The sequence below is a fragment of the Pleuronectes platessa genome, chromosome 7 (assembly GCF_947347685.1).
Source record: "Pleuronectes platessa chromosome 7, fPlePla1.1, whole genome shotgun sequence".
Lineage (NCBI taxonomy): Eukaryota > Metazoa > Chordata > Actinopteri > Pleuronectiformes > Pleuronectidae > Pleuronectes > Pleuronectes platessa.
Window position 1 is genome coordinate 21,909,959 of NC_070632.1, and position 20,132 is coordinate 21,930,090.

General features: G+C 41.0%; 1 protein-coding gene across 1 annotated transcript; it reads right to left on the reverse strand.

The window, feature by feature from the left end:
- Positions 1-1,930: 1,930 nt before the first annotated feature.
- Positions 1,931-16,897, reverse strand: ireb2 (iron-responsive element binding protein 2). Its single transcript, XM_053426491.1, has 22 exons — positions 16,811-16,897; positions 14,531-14,617; positions 14,087-14,252; positions 13,401-13,538; positions 13,038-13,280; positions 11,834-11,903; positions 11,565-11,748; positions 11,165-11,304; positions 10,779-10,950; positions 10,526-10,626; positions 10,143-10,259; positions 9,872-10,031; positions 9,556-9,691; positions 8,919-9,003; positions 8,653-8,809; positions 8,100-8,224; positions 7,321-7,425; positions 7,068-7,210; positions 6,210-6,357; positions 5,945-6,067; positions 5,412-5,597; positions 1,931-4,381 (listed from the first exon to the last, which is right to left on the reverse strand). Exons 1-22 carry the CDS (start codon positions 16,833-16,835, stop codon positions 4,271-4,273), a joined length of 2,922 nt encoding a protein of 973 aa, XP_053282466.1. The 5' UTR covers positions 16,836-16,897; the 3' UTR covers positions 1,931-4,270.
- Positions 16,898-20,132: the final 3,235 nt, after the last annotated feature.

The following is a 20,132-nucleotide window of genomic DNA, read 5'->3' on the forward strand; positions in this document are numbered from 1 at the left end:
AACAACATCTACTTAAACCAACATTTCCTGGGGGGGGACCTTCAGCTATGTCTTTGCGTCACAGAATGTAACCAATGTTGTCCATCTCCAGTCGGCCGCTCCTATCAACGACTTCGGGCCCCAAAGGCCACCAGAATGCAGCGAACAACATGGATACAACGCCAAATTCCAACAATTCCCTGATCTTTGAGCCACCAACGTGTGTGGCTGTGTGCGCGGCAAAATGTTGGTCACCCCCGACAAAATCTCACTCCAAGGTTTTTTGAAAAGTTGGCAGCTCTGATAATTCTGATGAACCTGAGGACCTTCTGGACGGGAAGATCGTGTTCCAAAAAAACAAAGATCGAACATTCAGTAAAACCAAGGTGATATGCACACTCTGCGAGAAGACGTTATCGTTTCACCGTGGCAATACCCGCCTAACCACCGCAACGCGAAGCATGTGTTGGTCGGCGAGGGGCGTTCAAGTGGAATGTGCCAAACCAGACTCACTCGCCGGACACATTGTGCAAAAGAAGCGGTCAGCTTTACTGTCAGAGAATTTGAACAAGTTAGTTTGCCTCACCAACTGGCTAAAGACCGAGTAGCTAAGAGGGCCTTTAGAGGCATTAGATTGTATCATGGTGTGGTTAATGGTTGTGTGACAAAAAATATTAAAAATGTCAACCATCCTATGGCTAAGAAGCTCAAATAATTTCTGTTTGATTTAAAAAAAAAAAGTTTTATTCAACCACACAATGGCTAAGGAGCCCGAATATTGTTTAGGATGAAGATTATATTAATGTTCCATATGGAAAAGCAATGATAACTGCTGAAGAACTGCTGAGTTGCAGCACAAAAGAAAAGTTAAATGTCATAAATCTTGTTTTCACAAAAATATTCCGAGAAAATCGGTAATGTGATTAATCATGATTAATCCATAGAAACCTGTGATTAATTTGATTACAAATTTTAATCATTTCACAGCCCTAAAATAAATGGATATTGTCTTCAGCGATCTAGAGTCTGACGAGCTAATGTTCATACCCATAATAACTGGTTCACCGCTCTGTGACGTTTTTCGTTTACAGACAACAGATTATTGCATCATGTAACGTTTACTAAACCAAACCAGAAACAAAAAGCCAGTAAATCTTTTTAGGGTTTAAGATATAACCGTACGATTGGTCCATCAAGAAGTGAACCAGATACAATGTGTTGGAACATGTCAGATATTAGATTGTTTAAGAAAAAATCCCTTTTTATTTACACGGACCATAATTTCTTTAATCCTTAATCCTAAAAAGATTTGCTAGCTTTTACTTCCTGGTTTAGTATAGTAGACACACAGGATCCTACTTGATGTAAGGGTCTAGTGTCTGTAAACACAAAACAGCAACATCTAAAACAATCCTTATTTTTTAACCTGTTATGATGCCAACAGTATTTATTTGAGTTTTTTGCCTCTGCTGACGAAAGCATCATGTTTTCAGGTCGTCTGTACGTCCCATTCTTATGAACAAGATCCCCTTTAGGGAAAAGTGAAACAGTTCACTTAGACTCACGTATGAACTGATCAGAATGTGGACGTCAAGGTCACAGTGATCCCATGAATAGTATTTTTCCTTGTGAATGTGTTATTTTAAAAACGCCTCATGAGAATCCTTTCAAATTTGCCACAAAGATTATATTTAAGACTGATTAACTGATTAGACCTTGGTGGTCAAAGGTCTCTAAACATGTATTTGGCCTTTTGAATAAGTCTCAAGTCTGTCTCTAGGGATTTCCACAGTGACCTTATTAAATCATATAGACTGAAACTTTATTGGTTTCACCACATGTGGTATTTGTAGTCTTAAATCCAGGACTGAACTGTATGTTTTCACAGGCTGAGTAGTACGGTACAGTAGTCAGAGCTCTCTGATGACTCACTCACACACACACTAGCAGATTTGTCTCAGCATTTATTAAAAACTATTTACAATACAATCCATCACCATGAGCAGACAGAGACTTGATTTGCACTTTGCTTCTCTGAACTTTGACACTGAGCAGCAGACGGCGATACATGACGACACCACACATAACCACTAGTGCCGCTGCTCGCTCTGTCCACAGTCATGTTCCATTCTGCTTTCACACGTTTCTGATAAACAACCTGCTCCAACTAAGAAGGCAAACTGTGAAGATGGACCGGAACTTTAAAGAAAAACAACCCTACGTGTCCTGTAATATGAAGCAGTGTAGAAATATCATCATCACACACGAGTCACCCAAACGACAGCCTCATCATCACGTCACAGTGTGCTACTTGCTGAAGCTGGATTTGGCAGTTGGACGAAGCAAGAAACACAGATTGCTCACTCTTGAGTGTGAATAATAAAGAGCTTCTCATGAACACGTCATGATCTCTAAAGAAATATCTAAATGCATAAAGGCTCCGACCCACACTGTAGAAAATGTGACGTGTTGCACTGGATCCATGGTTTCAGATCAAGTACGTCAATATGGTTTCATACACAAATTTTAAATTGCACAAACAAAAACTCAATGATTTCAGATGAAAAGTCCAGAAGTTCAAATCATCATGAATTATAAACCAAACAATACCTGCCCTTTACAGAGGGCTGGTGTTCACTCACTTTAAGTTGAGTTCAGTCAGGTCAGACTACATTTCAGCTGATGGAGCCTTGACTATACGTCACCAGGAGGGATTGATCATCTCCTCATGCACGAAGCTTTTACTCTAATGAAAGAGGTGAAAGTTAGGAGCTCCCTTCTTAGTGTTCAACCTCCAGTAGCAGGATAAGCAGTACATAGAGGCAGTGCCGGGTTACACTTGTAAATCTGACACAGCTTTAACCTTCACAAGCTGAGTCTGGTTCAGTAACAGGAACACATGTCTGTTCAGTTCCTCTATACCTGTTTATGTACAAGTGAGGCTTTAAAGCTTCAGCCAAAGAGATGTTAGCTAAGCACAGACAGACAAGCTGCCTCAATCCAAACTCAACCAAAGTCTCCACCAATAGATTTTTTCATGTTTCAACATCGAGGTCTTCAGACCCAACTGACGCTGATCACCTGATTGAATCATCGCTTAGGTCATGCACTTATCAGACAACAAAGACAAAAAGCTTTTTCCCCAAACGTGTAGCGTGGTATTCTCCAATACTGAGAGACAAACGTCAATGTGTGAAAATGAACATTAATGCTGATGATGCTGAACTTGGCTGTAGGTGGTCAGGCTCAGGCTGGACCCACTCTCAGTAACATCAGTCATCAGGGTGATTCAGCAGTTTAATCTCAAAATTGGCTGTCACTGCAACTGTCAACAGCTCAGTGAGTGCCTCTCACCTCAGCATCAGTTAATGTATAAAAAACTAAATTTAAAGTTAACATTGTTGCACTCTGATGAAACTCTGGGTTTAAACACCAGTTGTGTTAAATATTTACTTAGAAAATAAACTGAACCTTTAGAAGAATATGATGCTGTGTGCATTGGTATTAACAGATTCTTTTGCGGAAAGTTTTTATCATTTACCTTTAATGTGATGCAGATGACTGTCAGTTGAAATAGGAACCATGCTAATGCAGGGAGCAAGTAACAAAGCACATATAATAGTTACACATTTTTTCAGATGATATAAACTGAGTTTTAGGAGGCAAATCAAATTTTTTAAGCAAAATTTTTGATTAAGAAATTTTGACTTATTTACTAGGATTGTTTAGAACAACGGACATCAACTCCGATACTTTCTGAAATGAACTTTACATGAATGTTGAGGAAAACCTTATAGTACCTAGCACCATCTTAGCCTTTCCAAGCAGGATTGGTTTTGTTTTAGCTTAATAACAACAGAAGCAGAGAGGACTCATTTCTTCTTGGCTTGAATGGTGAATGAGACGTCCCCTCGGTGCTCTGAAGTTTCACTCTCCAACAACAAAAGTAAAAAAACAGGTGTTCAAAGGTCAATGAAGGTCAGATCTCTTTATTGAGTGCATGTCAGCACGTCTTCCTGCAGTTGTTCCGATGGTCATGTGAGGACAAACAAAGCTGTTGTAGAAGCGGGACCAGCCATGCGTAGTGAAGGAGAAGCAGCTGAAACTGTCCTCTCATGACTCTGTTGGTTTGGAGACGTATATCCAGTTCAAACACACAGACCATTAGTCCTTATGTCGTTCCAATGAGCCGCTTTCATCAAGTTGAAGACAAACTGGGGGAAACAAAGAGGACTGCAGTTCATGAGCCTGGTGCACACTCTGTAGGCTTGAGGCCAGGCTGCAGGCGGTTTCACAGTAGAGTCCGTGCGACGTATCGAAGGAGCCCTCCATGCTGGAAGAAGATAACGTCCATCTCTGTGTCCAACAGTGCGGTGACAGAGAAGGACGTCCCTTGACTGGTCTGCAAGACAACAGAGAGAAACCCTTTACTGAGACGCTGCCATGACCCTGTAAGTGCAGTAAGTGTTTCACATCATTCACACATCTATCTAAATGAATGAAAGACTAATGACATATAGGATAAATACATGCAATGTAAACTAGAGTCGAGCCTGTTAATGACTCATCGCTCGTGTGTCCAGCAGCAGCAGAGGAAGGTCTGATAAACTCAGAGTAAGTGACCCACTCAGCGACAGACCTCAGACTAAACTAGTAACTAATTCATGAAGAAACTGGAACATTTAACAACTCAGGGCGGGATTTCTTTCTCATTTCTCTCAAACTGCCAGCACAGGGCTGCCAGGGCTAAACCGTGTGTGAGGAGAGCGCTGGACATCTGAGTTATTAGTTTAAGCATGGGTTAGAAATGAGCACGGCTTTCCAGATGAACACTCCTGTCACTGGGGGGCCGCCCACATATGATACGAGGGTGTTCACCTTTTCATATATATAGAAATACACACACAGTAATGTCATGATGAGGAGAGATCCCCAACGGTTGACTCTACGTAAGCAAGGAGCTTGAAGGTCCAAGTTGGTTTAAAACAGGTGGCGTATTGAGCCATGTTCAACTCATAAAGGTAGTTTTAATATATTAAGTGATGAATGTGACATTAAAACCAGCATTAATGTGTTTAGTCATATGATTTAGTTTACAGCAAAGTATCACTTTAACTTAGGTAAATATTCCTTGTCAATCACTTAACAGGACTTGATATTATTTGAAAAATCGCAAAAGATGGAAAATATTATAGCAACTTTTCATAAAATATCATCTGCTTTTATTTTGAATTCTGAAAACTCTCTGTTCTGTGCTCATAAAAAGCATGTTTCATTATTAACTATCACTTCCATCAAGAACAATGTCTATTCAATTTATTCTATTTGAACTAGTTTATCTTCTCAGTAAGATCAGAATAAAAACCAGCAGAGATCTTTCTCTGCTGTGTGTGAGCGTCATGGCAGCGTGGTGTCAGCTGTCTGTTGCTCACCCTGACAGTGAGCTGCTGCCTCGGACTCAGGCTCTCCGGTAGGGTGATGGTGAACCTCTCCTTCCCGCTGAGCTCCAGCGAGTCCGTGTTCTGGCCAGGCAGGAATTCGAGCGGAATGATGCCCATTCCCACCAGCTGGTTCTTGTGCAACTTCTCGAAGCTCTCAGCGATGACTGCACGTACCCCCTGTGGTGATCACAGACCAACGAGAATCAGGAACACAAGCGAGGGAGTGGTGGCGTAACAGAAAGTGAATATGTCAAAGTGCCAGCCCAGGTTGTATGAATACGGAAGTGTATCTGATTAATGTTTCTATATCCTTAATTGACAACAATATTTACTGCTTTCATATATTACAAATACATTTCAGAATTATAGCATCAGGAGTTTATATAAAAACTGAATGAACTTAAATCCCTCTAGTGTTCTAATCAGCAAAAGAGAGTAAACTGACGTGAGAAAAATTTGACTGTAAAAGATGCTTGTCGTTGTTAATTGTACAGTCTGTGCACAGTGTGTTTGTTGTTGTTTACCAGTAGGTATGGTCCTTTGGCGACCCAGTCCCTGGAGTTTCCAGAGCCGTAGTCTTTGCCTGCCAGGATAATGAGGGGAACACCATCTCTCTGATAGCGATCAGCTGCCTCGAAGACGTCCAGCTGATCAGGAAGAGAGCAGGTTATCATCATCAGCACGGCTGACTTAGCAAACACAACAAGCCGGCTAGCCGAGGCTGAACCTGAAGCAGTTGACGGTGATAGATACACATGATGCCGCAGCTAAAGGTCAAAGTCGACTCACTGTCTGGCCTGATGGAATGTGCAAAGTCTTGGGGCCTGATTTGCCGATGAATCGATTCTGGAGCTTGATGCTGGCGAACGTGCCTCTGGTCATCACTGCGTCGTTCCCTCTGCGTGCGCCGTACGAGTTGAACTCCCGCGGCGTCAGACTGAGGAGAAAGATTCAAATTCAAATGTAAATACACTGAACATAACCCTGTGATTATAAAAACAACTGAGATTACCAAAACATTTCTTAAGTTCTTAAGCTCATTGCAACTGAATATTTATCTTTGGTGTAAACGGTCACTGTGGCCAAAGCAATGACCTTTTTGTTTACTCCTCATTGTAAACTGTTCAGTTACAGTTTTAACACATCAAACTTTTGGTTAAGGCTGGATCCACACTAGGGGGTTATCAGCCTAATATAAGGGTCTTATTCAGCCCTTCCAACAATCATGGGGGCATTGCAGATGTGAGGTTGATTTGAAAAGATTATCTGGCCAAATGATTTTTGTGGTTTGTAAGGATTTTGTAGTGTGCAGCAGGCATAACAGAGGTCTTTATTATTTGTTTTGTTTTCTCAAAAATAATGAATGCATTTATAACTTATTAAATAATTGAATTATCAGATTCATACATCTTGTCATGACTCTTCCCACCAGACTGATCTGAACTGCTGTGAACATGTGCAGATTGGAACAAACCAGTTGTTGTTAATCTGTACTTTTAAGAAATTGTGGTCAGGAGTAATAACATCGGATTATTGATAGTTGATCTGTGTGAATTCATCAGCAGTCAGAGATTTAAGAGAATTTATACATTGAGACTAGTGAAGTTGGGGAATCTGGTTTTCCTTGTGCCTGACAGGGAAACTGACCGTTTGCTCATCAGGTACTTGGCAGCCGCGCTGACCCTAGCGATGCTGCCAGCTGGTGAGATATGGTCCGTGGTCACTTTGTCCCCAAGGAACAGTAAGGCATGAGCGCCCTCTATCGACTGAGGGGGAGGAACGTCTTTACTCTGAGAGGAAAGACAAGCAGAAAAGAAGCTTACTGACTAAACTGCTGATAGTTATTTACCAGTTGTACAAAAATGTTACTTCAATAATGGAGTGTTCCACAGACACTTACCAACTTGCTGAAAAAACAAGGTGAGCGGATGTATGTGGACTTGTGATCCCAGGGGAAAAGTACAGATTCCGGACATTCGATGTTGTTCCAAAATGTGTTTCCTTTCTGGAAGAAGCCACAACAACACAGCAACTTTTCACTTGACTTAAGTAAAAACACAAATTAGACAAAGAGAAACTGAGCCACTTTTCCACAAGTCAAGAAACTGCAGTATGAAAAGATACAATCAGCATTTATTCACAGTTAAATGTTTTACTGTGGACGCAGGTTTTAATGAGCATCGTTCAGCAGTGATGGAAATTTGATATCCAGGTGAACGTGCTACTTCTTTTAAGATGGCATGGTGAGAAAGCACCTCAGTTTGTTGGTGTGTTTGTGACCTGTAACTGATCAAAAGTTGAAGAAATTCCCTCAAGCTGATTACATATCACATTCAAGAAGCCACAATTTTAGAAGCCACTGTGATCTTGACCTTTGACCACTACAATTTAATCAGTTAATCAGAGAGTCCAAATGACTTGGACTAGTTGAAAATAAATTCACTACAGGCAGTCCTTACATAGCACATTCACAGTAACATGAGGTCACTGTGACCTTTGACAAACAAAATCTAATCAGTCCTTCCTTGGGTTCAAGTGAATATTTGTACCAAATTTGAAGACACTCTGTCAAGGCATTCTTGAGATATCACATTCAAGACAATGGTACGGACGGATGGACAACCCTAAAACATGATGCCTCCGGCCACTGGCGCAGAGTCATAAAAATTCTTTCCTCACCTCCATCCTCCCCCTGAGATCCTTAAAAATGGAGGAGATGACTGTGTCTTCCTCAGTCTGCTGGATCTCCTCTCTGGATGGCCAAATATCACGAAGGTACACCTCCTTCCCCTCAGACGTGACCCCTGCATCAGCAAAAAGATGTCCAATTGTTAGCACGATAACAATATCAACATGAAAACGAGAGTAATAGAGACTGACATCTATGAAATAAAAGAAACATCCCAGAACTTTAAAAACAGAAATGGAATCTAAAACAAAAACAAAAAGATAACCCTTTGTGTTATGGTTTGATCAGAATGTTTTTATGGTTTCATCTATGTTAATCATGCTGTATATATCTAGGATTAAAGACTTTATCATGAGAAGGATAAACAATAGTTCAGACCTTAAATGAACTAACCAGCACAGCTCTGTTCTGTGGCTGATGCATGTCTGAACAAGACACGGAAACATTAAACACCGACTCACTATAAACAGCCAAAGTCCCCAATGTAACATGAGGCTTTAGAGTAACAGCTTAAGACGGCTCCTGACGTGTGTCTTTTTTTACCTAAAGGCTCTTTCTCAAAGTCGATTCCCACAGTGCCTGCAATAGCATAAGCCACCACCAGGGGAGGGGAGGCCAGGTAGTTGGCACGGACACAGTCACAGAGGCGGCCCTCAAACTGCCTGTTGCCAGACAACACCCCACAGGCCACCAGGTTGCCCTGAAACAAAGTACACTGTCAGGATTTGATCTGATGTCGGCTACAACTACTTACTTTTAATTTGATATCCCCATAAAAAGCAGAATCGAGGATTATAAAAAAATCAAACCTGTTTGATTGCATCCATGACAGTGTCTGGTAACGGTGCTGTGTTTCCTACACAGGTGGCACAACCGTAACCTATCACCTCAAACCTGTCAATGTGTAATGGAAGAAAGAAGTCATTCAGACGTGATGTGTCTGTGTGTGAGTGATGGGGCTGTCACGTTTATTATTCCAAATTCAAACCTTCATAGTAACATGGGTAAAAGCTCATTCTTCTTATAATGGGATTGAATTCAAAATTTACATCATAGAAGCGCATCAGACTGGCTGAAATAGTTCATTTCATGATCCAGAAGAGGGCGGTCACTATCAGCCTAACCTATTGCATGTGCTCTGGACTGATAAAATAAGTCTTTAAGGCTGAAACTAAAACTTGTTTTGATAATCGATAGATCCGACGATTCTTTTTTCAATATTTCATTATTAAATCAGATAAAAAAACAAAGCTACACTTTATCCTTAACATCATCTCCTTGTATAATGCCGTTTCTGTATTACAGACATCTGCAACTTAATCGTCACTATTATTCCAGTTTCTGATATTTCTAATTCAATTTTAACTAATAATAATTCAAGTTTAAGGTATTGTGTTTGTGTGAATGTGTGTGTGTGTGTGTGTGTGTGTGCGCACACATGCTTACCCCAGCTGGCTGAAGTAAGGCAGGACTCCACTGGTGCTGAGGTAGTGAGTGACCATGCCACTTCCGGGAGCCAGGCTAGTCCTGATGTAAGGTTTGACAACAAGCCCCGCCTCCACTGCCTTTTTGGCCAGTAGACCTGAAGAAGAAGAAAAGTTGAATCACAAATACTGCTAGGTGACGCAAAAATGCATTACAAGCATGTGGTAAGTCAACACATAGGGAAGCAATGGAAAAGATAATTAATTTTGGATGCTCCAATGTTAAGTAGGATTTAAAAATCAACTAATTCTATTTCATTTTTCAGTCAGTCCTTCACCTGCAGTCAACATGACAGACGGGTTGCAGTTGTTGGTGCAGCTGATAACAGCAGCGATGACCACTGAGCCGTGGGCCAGCTGGTATTCCTGACCACAGTGCAGGAAAGGGACCCGGGTCTCCTGCTTCTCCTTGGAGATGTGGAAGCCTTTAAAACCCACCTGCAAGGAGACCAACATTTTATTTACAGATCTCAGCTATGAGGTGACAAGAAGATCAACGATGCATCACACTTACACACTGGCAGAGTAAAGCAGTGGACATTATGTTACCTTCTCTTGAAGACAACTCTGAAAGTCTTCTTTCATGCTGCTGACTGCCACTCGGTCCTGTGGTCTTTTTGGTCCGCTCACATAGGGCACCATGGAGCTCAGGTCGATTTCAAACACCTGCACAATGAACAACACTTTTTATTTGACTTAATTGCATGAATCCATCCCTATACTGCTGCAACAAGGTCATGATGAACTTTTCTTGGCTTAACAATGTTAAGGAATTATTTTCTTTATAAACTACATATAAAAATAGTTGTAGCATCAACTCAAAATATCCCATTAAAGCAGAAATAACTTCTCTTTAATCCACTATTCATTTTTCAGAGCCTCTTTATTATAACTGTCAGGCAGTGTAGCTCAGATTGACGTGTAAAACATACCTCAGAATACTCAGGGTCTTCTGAGGGGTCTTCAAAGTTTCGGAAGAGTTTTACAGCCTTCATGTAATGTTCCATCAATTCAAGTTTTTCCTGGGTAAAATCTGAAAAAAAATCGATGTCAGGTTAGTTCTTGAATCCAGTGATAATCCATCAAAGCAGGACTTTTAAGAATAAATCCAGCATCAACTGTGTGGATGAAGATACAATGCACTGTTCTTTAACTGTGAAGAAAAACTCTGCAGGCAGCACTCACTTGTCTTTTTAAAGTGCCTGAGTGTGACCTGGTCGACGGGGAAGAAGCTGACTGTAGCGTTGTATTCTGGACACATGTTGGCGATGGTGGTTCGGTCAGGGGCCGACAGCTGAGAAACGCCAGGTCCAAAAAACTCTACAAACTTTCCAGCGATCCCAGCTTGTCGCAAGTGCTGGAAAATCAAATCACATAATACTTTACTACTCCTATAAGGCAAATATAGATGTTTTGCAATTAATTAACGCTTGGATTTCCATTCCTGATAGATGTTACAGTTCACTTTACTTTAAGTCCCTGCAGTTCGCAGTGAAAAACCTTATTTAAACCCTCGGGTGTGGTTCCTGTAGTTTTACAGGTATATTTAAAGGGCAGCAGAGCAGTTTTACCTTTGTGATGCCGAGGACGATGTCTATGGAGGTGGTTAGGGGGTTGATGGAGCCCACCAGTTTACAGCCCACCACCTGAGGAAGAGTCAGAGACACTGGTTGGCCCAGCATCACAGCTTCTGACTCAATTCCCCCAACACCTGGAGGAGTAAAACAAAACAATTGTTTGCACTGTGGAGTGAATGAACAGAAAGGTGCTTGCATCACAGCTTCTTCGCTGTTTATTTAGACAGTGTATACCCTCTTGATTTTCCTTAACTCCTAATCCTCTAAGTATCTGAATCATCCTATTGTCCACAGAGGAGCAACAACTAGTTCCTGATTAGCTTGCCTGGCTGACAATGTTCAAAACAAAAATGTCAATACTGGTAAGATCTTAGAAAGTTTTAGAATGTCATACCCCAGCCCAGGATGCCCAGGCCGTTGATCATGGTGGTGTGAGAGTCGGTTCCCACCACGCTGTCAGGGTAGATGAAACCATTGCTGACCTGGATCACTCTGGCTAGATACTCCAGGTTCACCTGGTGGACTGCGCCGACGTCCGGAGGAACCACGTTCACATTCTTGAATGCTTTAGAACACCACTGTTTGGCAGACAGAGGGAAACATTTACAGTGAGACAATCTGTCTCAAATGATGTAATAAAACCTGATTTGCTCTTTGTGTTACCTTAAAGAACTGAAGTCTCTCTTTATTTCTGGTCAGTTCCAGTTCTTGATTCTTCAGAGATGTGTCAGTTCTGAAGAAGAAAAAATAACAAATCAACATAAAAAATGATGGAGGAGAACGCTGTGTCAGTCAGTGGTAATATTTTTTGTGCTGAGACCAGTACGCTCTGTTGAAGGTGCTACACAGTTGTGACACTAAATAAGTGCCTAGATATGTGAACTGCAACACTGAACCTAAAAGCACGGTCATGCTCAACATAAAGATAGAGATTTGGAAACGGACAGAGCCATAAAGGACACTTTATTGAATCCTTATTTGGGCACATCTGAAAGATTGTGGATGCTGACTAAACAGATGGAACAGAGTGGGAGGGCACAATTTAATATTTTTCCCGACTTTCTTAAAAAAAATGCATGACCAACCAAATTAAACTAAAATATTCCAATACTCATATCTAGCACACATTGTCAGAAAGTGAAACTTTTGAGGTCTGTCTGCTCCGTTAACTGCCAATTCTTGAATAAATGAATAAGCAATTAAAATGAACCGATTCAGCAATGCTCACAGGGTTTTCAATTTACATACTTTTTATGTATAATTTATATTAGCGTTCTTTCTTCCCACTCCCTCGCTGACGTGTGCTCATTTTACACCTCAATAAACACCACCACTAATCACAAGTTATTAGGACCTGAACAGTACTTGAAGTTAACTGTTTGTTTGATTCACTATCGATTAAAAAAAGAAAGAATGTATTGTCATTTTGAGGAGTGACGGAGACGAGCAGCTACAAGCTGTTTTCAGAAATGCACTAATCTCTGAGGCTGTATTTGAGAATGCAAATGTCCAAGTGAGAGGCTCCGGGCCATCCCCTGGAGTTTTTCGTTCCAGACCCCTCAGCTTAGAGCCGGGAGGGACAGACCGGTCTGCTCATACAGCTGAAAAGTCCTATGCAAAAAACTGGCTCATACTTAACAATCCTTCCCAGAAACTCAAACATTTGAGGTGTGTTTGCTCTTTTAACTGCCATTTCTTAAAATACATGAATAAAGCAATGAAAATGAAACAAATACAGCACGGCTCAAATCTAACAAGCCTTGGGAGAAAGTTACAAATTTGAGGTCTGCTTTCGCCTCTAACCCACATTTAAATTAGTTTTTCCTCAAACCTTACATCAACAGCCCTTCAGTTCTCCACAACTTACTCAGATACAGGTTTCAGGTGGAAAGGGCAGAGGAGGGGCGTGTTCTCGATCTGCTGGACGGAGGCTGGGGGTTGACCAGGGGAGCCTGGAGGGTCACTGCAGGCAGCTTTACTACATGTGCCCCGCTGGCCTCCGCACTGTGAGCCTCCTCTGGACGGAGGCCTGGAGGTCGTGGAACGAGAGGGACCCTGGCTCTGGTTTGGGCCATTCCCTCCACCAGGGTTTGGAGCGTTCTGTGTGGCACTGTGAAAAAAAATGTAGGAAAGAAGGATTCATAAAGTTGATCAGTGTTTTCCCTTAAATAAAAAAACTCACTAACTTAATACGTTTATAAAAAAACACAAAAAGCAAATGCAAACAAACCATTTGCTATAATCAATCTGTAATGAGTGGTCTACAATGAGGTCTGTGGGGCATTTGGGGTTGACCAGGCTGGGGTCCATGCCATGTTTGGCAACAGCATCCCTCATGGCTGCCAGGTCCACCATGGCAGGAATACCTCTGTGAAAGGAAAGCAGAAGAAGAAAAGAATCAAACCACACCTTCAGTACAAGGAGGACTATAAATACAAAATATCTATTGATGTTATTGTGTCTTTTTTTTGCACATTACCCATCAACCAGCCATCTGCTCTGACTTCTCTAATAATGAAGATGCTGGTTACATCTTTGTCATTTTATTAATTGATTCACATGGAGCTGTGATTGCCTGATGCCTCACTTTGCTTCTCAGAAATATTATACAGCAGAGAGGCCTTGTGTAAAGCTTGTTGCGTATAAATACATCCTTACGTCCTGTCAATCACATTTACACACCAACTCCAACTTTTTTTGCATCTCTCAAAGACATTCCAGAGAGTTGTTTGATCCGTTCGGGATAATTTGGATCACAGAAATGAGTTTTCCTCTTTTTAATATGTTGTCTCATTGCTAGCTAATCAAACTGGACCACTGGTATCCTGAAAAGGAAGAGATCAGGATAATTTCACAGCTCCTTGATCAAAAGACTTGGTGTGCAAAGACTGCAAATGTAAACCCAATGAAACTCACGTGAAGTCCTGGAGCAGGACTCGAGCTGGAGAGAACGGCACCTCAGTTTGATTCTGCAGCTGCTGCCAGTCCAAGAGGTTTTGGACATCTTCTTTTTTCGTGTAAAAGCCATCACAGTTACGAATCGCTGCCTCCAGTAAGACGCGGATGGACAGAGGCAGCTTGTCTGCAAAGAGAAAACAAAAAGAGAGGTGGTGATGTTAGATTTATGACTGTGCCGAACCCATGAAGGCTCCTAAAGGTAAATTCATCTAAAGGAATATGTACAAATGCTCTCTAACATTTGCTCCTACCCTGGAAATATCAGTGGTAGGGATTCTTTCATTCTGTGGACTGAACTGGGTCCTTAAAAACACTATCTCACAGTTTGCAATAACATAAATACACAAAGAGAAGAGGGGAAATCTCTGTGTTCTTTCTTTAAGTCAGAGGGTCTGAACTCACCATATCGTGGATCATTTAAATTCTGTGGATTGAAGAACTTGATTGTGCCATCTTTCAGTGTCTCAATTAGATGGCTATATGGGTGCTCTGCAGAGGGGAAACAAAGATTCATTAGAAAAGAGACTCATACAAATCAAAAGTATGTGTAGATCAGGGAAGGATACACCATTTAAATCTTGGTGACTATGAGACTAATACTATGTAAGCACATCATGCATACCACAGGCTTATTTTGTACCATGTACTGATACTGATTTGTAGCTAAGCGGTTTGTTTCAGAAACATCCCACCTTTTAATAATTAAAAATCATTGATAGTGTACTTGACCCAAGAATACAACCACAAAAAAACAAAGGAGGTGGTAACCTTAATTTAAAGACTGCAGCAGTAAAATAAATAAAAACTGTCCCATCTGCATTCACATGCTGATCGGACCAATATATATGTAGAAAATACATAATATATCTCAAATAAATTAGAAATTGGTATCTCATATGGTAGTTTTGGACAAAACACTGGATGCAGCTTCATTTTGGTGAAGTTCTTGATTCCTTGACTTGATGTAAAAACTAAGCTAAGCAGGACAGTATGTGCACAGCAATCTGTGGAGTCTTGGCTTTACTCGCTGCTCTCTCCACAGGACATAATGCTGCAATTCTGGCTCTCAGGTTACTGGCTTTTGGGGATATTATGAGACAGAAACAGCAAAGAAAACACTGGACCAGGTCCATAATAATGTCTTCAATATAAAGTGATGCTGTGCAGTTTTTGTGATTTCTCAAATCCTAAATGTGTATTTACTGAATAAACACAAAAACGGAGGTCGTGCCCGAGAACAATTCTGCCATCCTGTCGTCAATCAGAGGTGATGGTAAAGACCCTCAGATGAACCAGAAAAATAAATGTCAGGCAAACATGATAGTGGTTTAAACGGGGAGAAATAATAAAAGGGTTATCTTATCTATCTTACCTAATTCAACTTACACAAATGAGATGATAAACCAATGTAAACAACACACCGTCTTATTCATCTACAGTATTTGCTCTGGTGATGGGACACTGCAGAAAGAGCATTATCACTGCTGCTGAAGACAAACGCAAATAAACAAAAAGCTGTTCAAACCAAACACTAAATACACAATTACAAAAAATTGTTCTCTAAATGTGCACTCGTGAATTACTCTCATATCTTGCAATGACAAAGAAGGTGAGAAAAACGATTCCTGGATCCACCCCTGATCCAGAACTGCACCAAAATATAAGAGGTTCACTCCTCACCCATGTATCATCCTTCCACCAAATTTCATGGTAATCCAGACATTGTTTTTTTGTTAAACTTAATATAGAAATAATCGTATTGACATTTATCGTGATACTTATCGATATAAACAGATGTGAAAACTTTTCTATCACCCAGAACGGTTTTCTATACATTTTGGCCTCTGTATTCAGATAATTCACAAGCAGAGCTCCTGTGCTCATCTCTATTAAACATCAGTATGCAAAACTAAACTGAAAACCACAGCCTGATGCAGAAAGGCAGAATGGAGAATATGCAGTGACACACACAATAAGGCGAGGAAGAGTAGCTGATCACCAGCCAGACACTAAAAGTCTGAAGCTGGCAGGAACCTGTTTCCACTACAGCTGCAGGGTTACAGTTGTTAGACAAGGTGGAAAATACCTGTGATCAGACTGGACGAGGTCAAACAGACTCGATACTATGCGGTGATTAGGGTTTGTGATCTGAGACAGATCATAAATACAAAGATGTGACTGTGACACCACTCAAAGACACCTCGTTGGAATCAGGTGTTACGGATGGTGACAATGGTGTCTGAGGACATTTCATCATCTCCGGATGACAGGCTCAGGAGGAGCCGCTAATGCTGCTAACACCGATGCTCCTTATCGCGGAGCACACTCCCGCTACTTATCACACCGCGAGCGGAGCGTCTTCAGGAGATAACAGGAGAGAGTCTAATGGACGCGGTATTCAAGCTGAAGAAGCCGACGTGTCGTTAGTTTGAGCAAAGACGCCTCCGGCTTGTGCAGCGGGTTAATGCGGCGGCTCTCGCCTATTTGAAGAGTGAGGCTAACGGAGCTAGCTGCTGTTAGCTTCTGTATCTCCACTAGCAGGACACTTTCTGTAACGTTAGCTCGAATACAGCGACGGCCCATTGCAGGAGACGCGTGTCGGGTTCACTCGGTCACTGTGTGACAGAGGCTGGAAGTCAGAGCGGCTGTGTGCGGGTAGGTAAGCAGAAGACAGCTCTTTACCTTGGACTGGGGAAGTGAGCGCCATGATGACTTCTGAAATCAACACGACCCGTCCTCAGCACTGCACAGCGACACGCGAGCGAGCCCACCAATCAGACCAGAGGCATATCAGGCCACGCCCACTCGCCGATTAACAACTAAATAAAAATATCAAAAAAACAATTAAAATAGAAACATTTAAAACATTATTAATTATCATTATTATTATTGTTAATAACTATTATTAATATCACAGATTTTGCTGTGGCTGCCCATAAACTTTGAAACAATAGTTTTTATCATAGCAATTTGGTATAATGTTAGTCTGTTATTTTATTCTTTTCTTGTATTTTGCATTGTGTCTTCTTTTATCGTACAGCACATTGCTCAATAGCAATTGTTCTTATATGTGCTATACTCAATTAAATTAGGTTTATTTTATGATAGCCTATGTAATTTTATTATTTTATTATAGTTTGTATCGTCTTCTTTTATCTTTTAAATATGCTTCATGAATAAACAAGAGGTTATTGAACAGTTTAATTTCTGATGTCTTTTATGAATATTCAATATTTCTGATGATTATAAATGATCTGTTTTACACGTTAGAGCAACATATTACCCCTTTCTGTTATCTAAACAGCTTTTGGTGTTCTTTCGAATATGATAATATCAGACACTTTGTTATCTGTAACACTTGTATTAAGCTTTAAAAATGTAAACTATTCATAAAGCACCTTAGCCAAAATAAAGAAACTATAAAAAATATATTTAAAACATTATATTAAAGGTGTATAACATTTAAATAAGATTATAAGAGTTTATTCGTTCGGTAATTTCTATCGGGACTACTCAGGAACAAACAGTTGGTGAGAGACCCATCATCGTGAATCAGTTCATTTCCTTATCCTCATGTTTCGTGAAAACGATGGCTGCAGATCACAGGACAGACATTAAGAGCTAACTGATTATGTGCTAGTTAGTTAACCAGGCATTCGGTTCAAACAGACATGGACAGACTGTATTTACCATTAACTCCTTGTCTGACAAATGCAGACCATGTGCAAGATCTCTTTGGTTTATCTTTTTTAACTTAAGGAAGTAAATAAATGCATATTTCCCCCATTTCTATAACAGGTTTTAAAAAAAATAAGAATATGTTAAATGACATTTAAAAGAAAAGGAAAAATAAAAGAAAGGACATATTTTGGCTTTTGAGAAATGTAGCCGAGTTGATTCTTCGGGCTGCAGTAGCAACTGAGTGCTGTTCAGCATTGAAAGATGTTTACTCATTCCTGGCTTGATTTTGACGTTGCCATTACAAAGACTGTGAATAATAATGTTGCTCATTCTGCACACCTGCACAGTGTCCATTCTGGATCTACTTCAGAAAACCGGAGGGAAAGAGGTCCATGAGGCCCTCAGGCTCTTCTGGCTAACTTTTACAGTTTGAGTACATTTGTACAGTATCTGTCGATTTTATTCATACTTTTAGTGAAGTAAAATCTTCAAGTACTTCCTCTACTAGTGTGTACTCACAGGAAGTTAAGATATAAATAACTACACTCACAAAGAAAGGTTTAAGTGTTTAAAAATAAAATACAAGTCTCTTAATCCACAACACCAAAGCAAGTTGTGTAGGTGCTGAAACACGCACCCACACGTACAAGGCACGGGGTGAGGGCCTGGATGTGTTTGGCAGCAGCACCCTCCAAAAGTTAATGACGGGGCGGATCTCCAGAGGTGTGCTTTCCTCATCAGGCCGCAGATACACAGCAGTAATGGAACAGGCTGAAAGCAGCAGGTAGAACCGGCTGTGACCACAGGCCAAAAAAACCCATTACAAAACCTTTCAAATAGACCGCAGAATTTATTGATTTAGGGGAAAAGTAGCAGTAGCAAACAGTGTTTAATTCATTCTCTGCAGAGGAGATGATTTAACCATGAGAGTAAAAGCTGATGCAAATTTGACCTTTACATAACCTTCAGAAAATATATACATTTTGTCTTTTTTCATAGTGAAAATTGAATCATGATAATTTCATGGACTTCTTGAATTTGCTGCTGGTTCACCGGATATCTTTTTACTTTGGCTTTGTGAAGAGTCTTAAATCGTATCGTTAGACCCCAGTAAAGTGGTGTTATGAGATCCTGAGTCATTATTTTAAATACTAACTCGTTATTACTAAATAATTTTTTTTAAAGGTGGTAGAAATGAGCTTCCCTACAATCAAAGGTCAAAATTATGCAGTTTTTCAACAAAATAAAATTGAGACATTGAGCAAAAACATAGACTGATTTGTGGAAACTGTGCAGAGACATATGAACAAACAAGACCGACACTAAATCCTGATGACATTTTAATCCGATGACATTATTACCAATCATTCTAAGAACAAATATATCTGCACCTAATTACACATCAACCTCCATCCAACAGCTGTGCAGAAGGTTTGAATCCCGGTTCTTTCTGTGTGGAGTTTGCATGTTGGCCACGTGTCTGAGTGGGTTTTCTCTGGCTTCCTCCCACACTCCAAAGACATGCCGATCGAGGTTAATCAGAGACCTTAAATTGACCCTGTAGGTTTGAATGCAAGTGTGAATGTATGACTCTGTGTGTGACGTACTGTGACGTACGTACCTGTCCAGGGTGTACCCCTAACTTTCACCCGATGTGAGCTGGGATCCAGTTTTACTAGCCTGGATGCCAGACGAACTTAGCCCCGCCCACAACATTTGAGGTCGGGAAGTTCGGTCTGGCATCGCTCCGTTGGGGAGAAACAATGCCCCGAACAGAAGCTGTTCGGACCAATCAAATTGTCAGGGCGGGCTTTATACGATGATGAACAGATGATCAACAGTAACGTAATCAACCACGTCACCAAAGAGCGCTTGGGCCCCCGGTCTCTTTTCTCTGATGCCTCAGATGAACACGCTTCTTCAGCCTGGTCTCCTTCGTCGTCTGTCCATTTTTTAAACATGGGAATGTCGCGTTCCAACCGTGTTATTAAGTTCTTATAGGACCGACAAATGCGATGCGATTTGTTTGATGTGTTGTGGAGTTGTAATCCTAAACGGAGAACTTGTTCGTACATGCATTCACCTTTACACCGGGTTCAAACCGGACGCTGAAGCGACGCCAAAGCGACGCGTAAGCGCAGCGCCAAGCCTTAAATAACAGCTGGCATCCATCCACTCCCATGTTAAAACTTTGTGCTGGTCACACCGGAGGCTGAAGCACCGCGCTGCGCCAAGGCTGCTTTCGGCGTCCGGTGTGAACCCGGCATTACTGTTTCTCTCAAAAATGCTGATCGTGTTGGTAAGTTCTCCGTGTATCCTTAAA

Bases quoted from the DNA above. Each gene is read 5' to 3' on its own strand.
- ireb2 (XM_053426491.1), bottom strand. From the start codon at position 16,835: ATGGCGCTCACTTCCCCAGTCCAAG. The intron at 8,810-8,918 runs GTTTGATTTTTT...ACTTTGTTTCAG, and splicing joins TCATGGATGCAATCAAACAG to GGCAACCTGGTGGCCTGTGG. The intron at 8,225-8,652 runs GTAAAAAAAGAC...TTGCTGATGCAG, and splicing joins CTTTGAGAAAGAGCCTTTAG to GGGTCACGTCTGAGGGGAAG.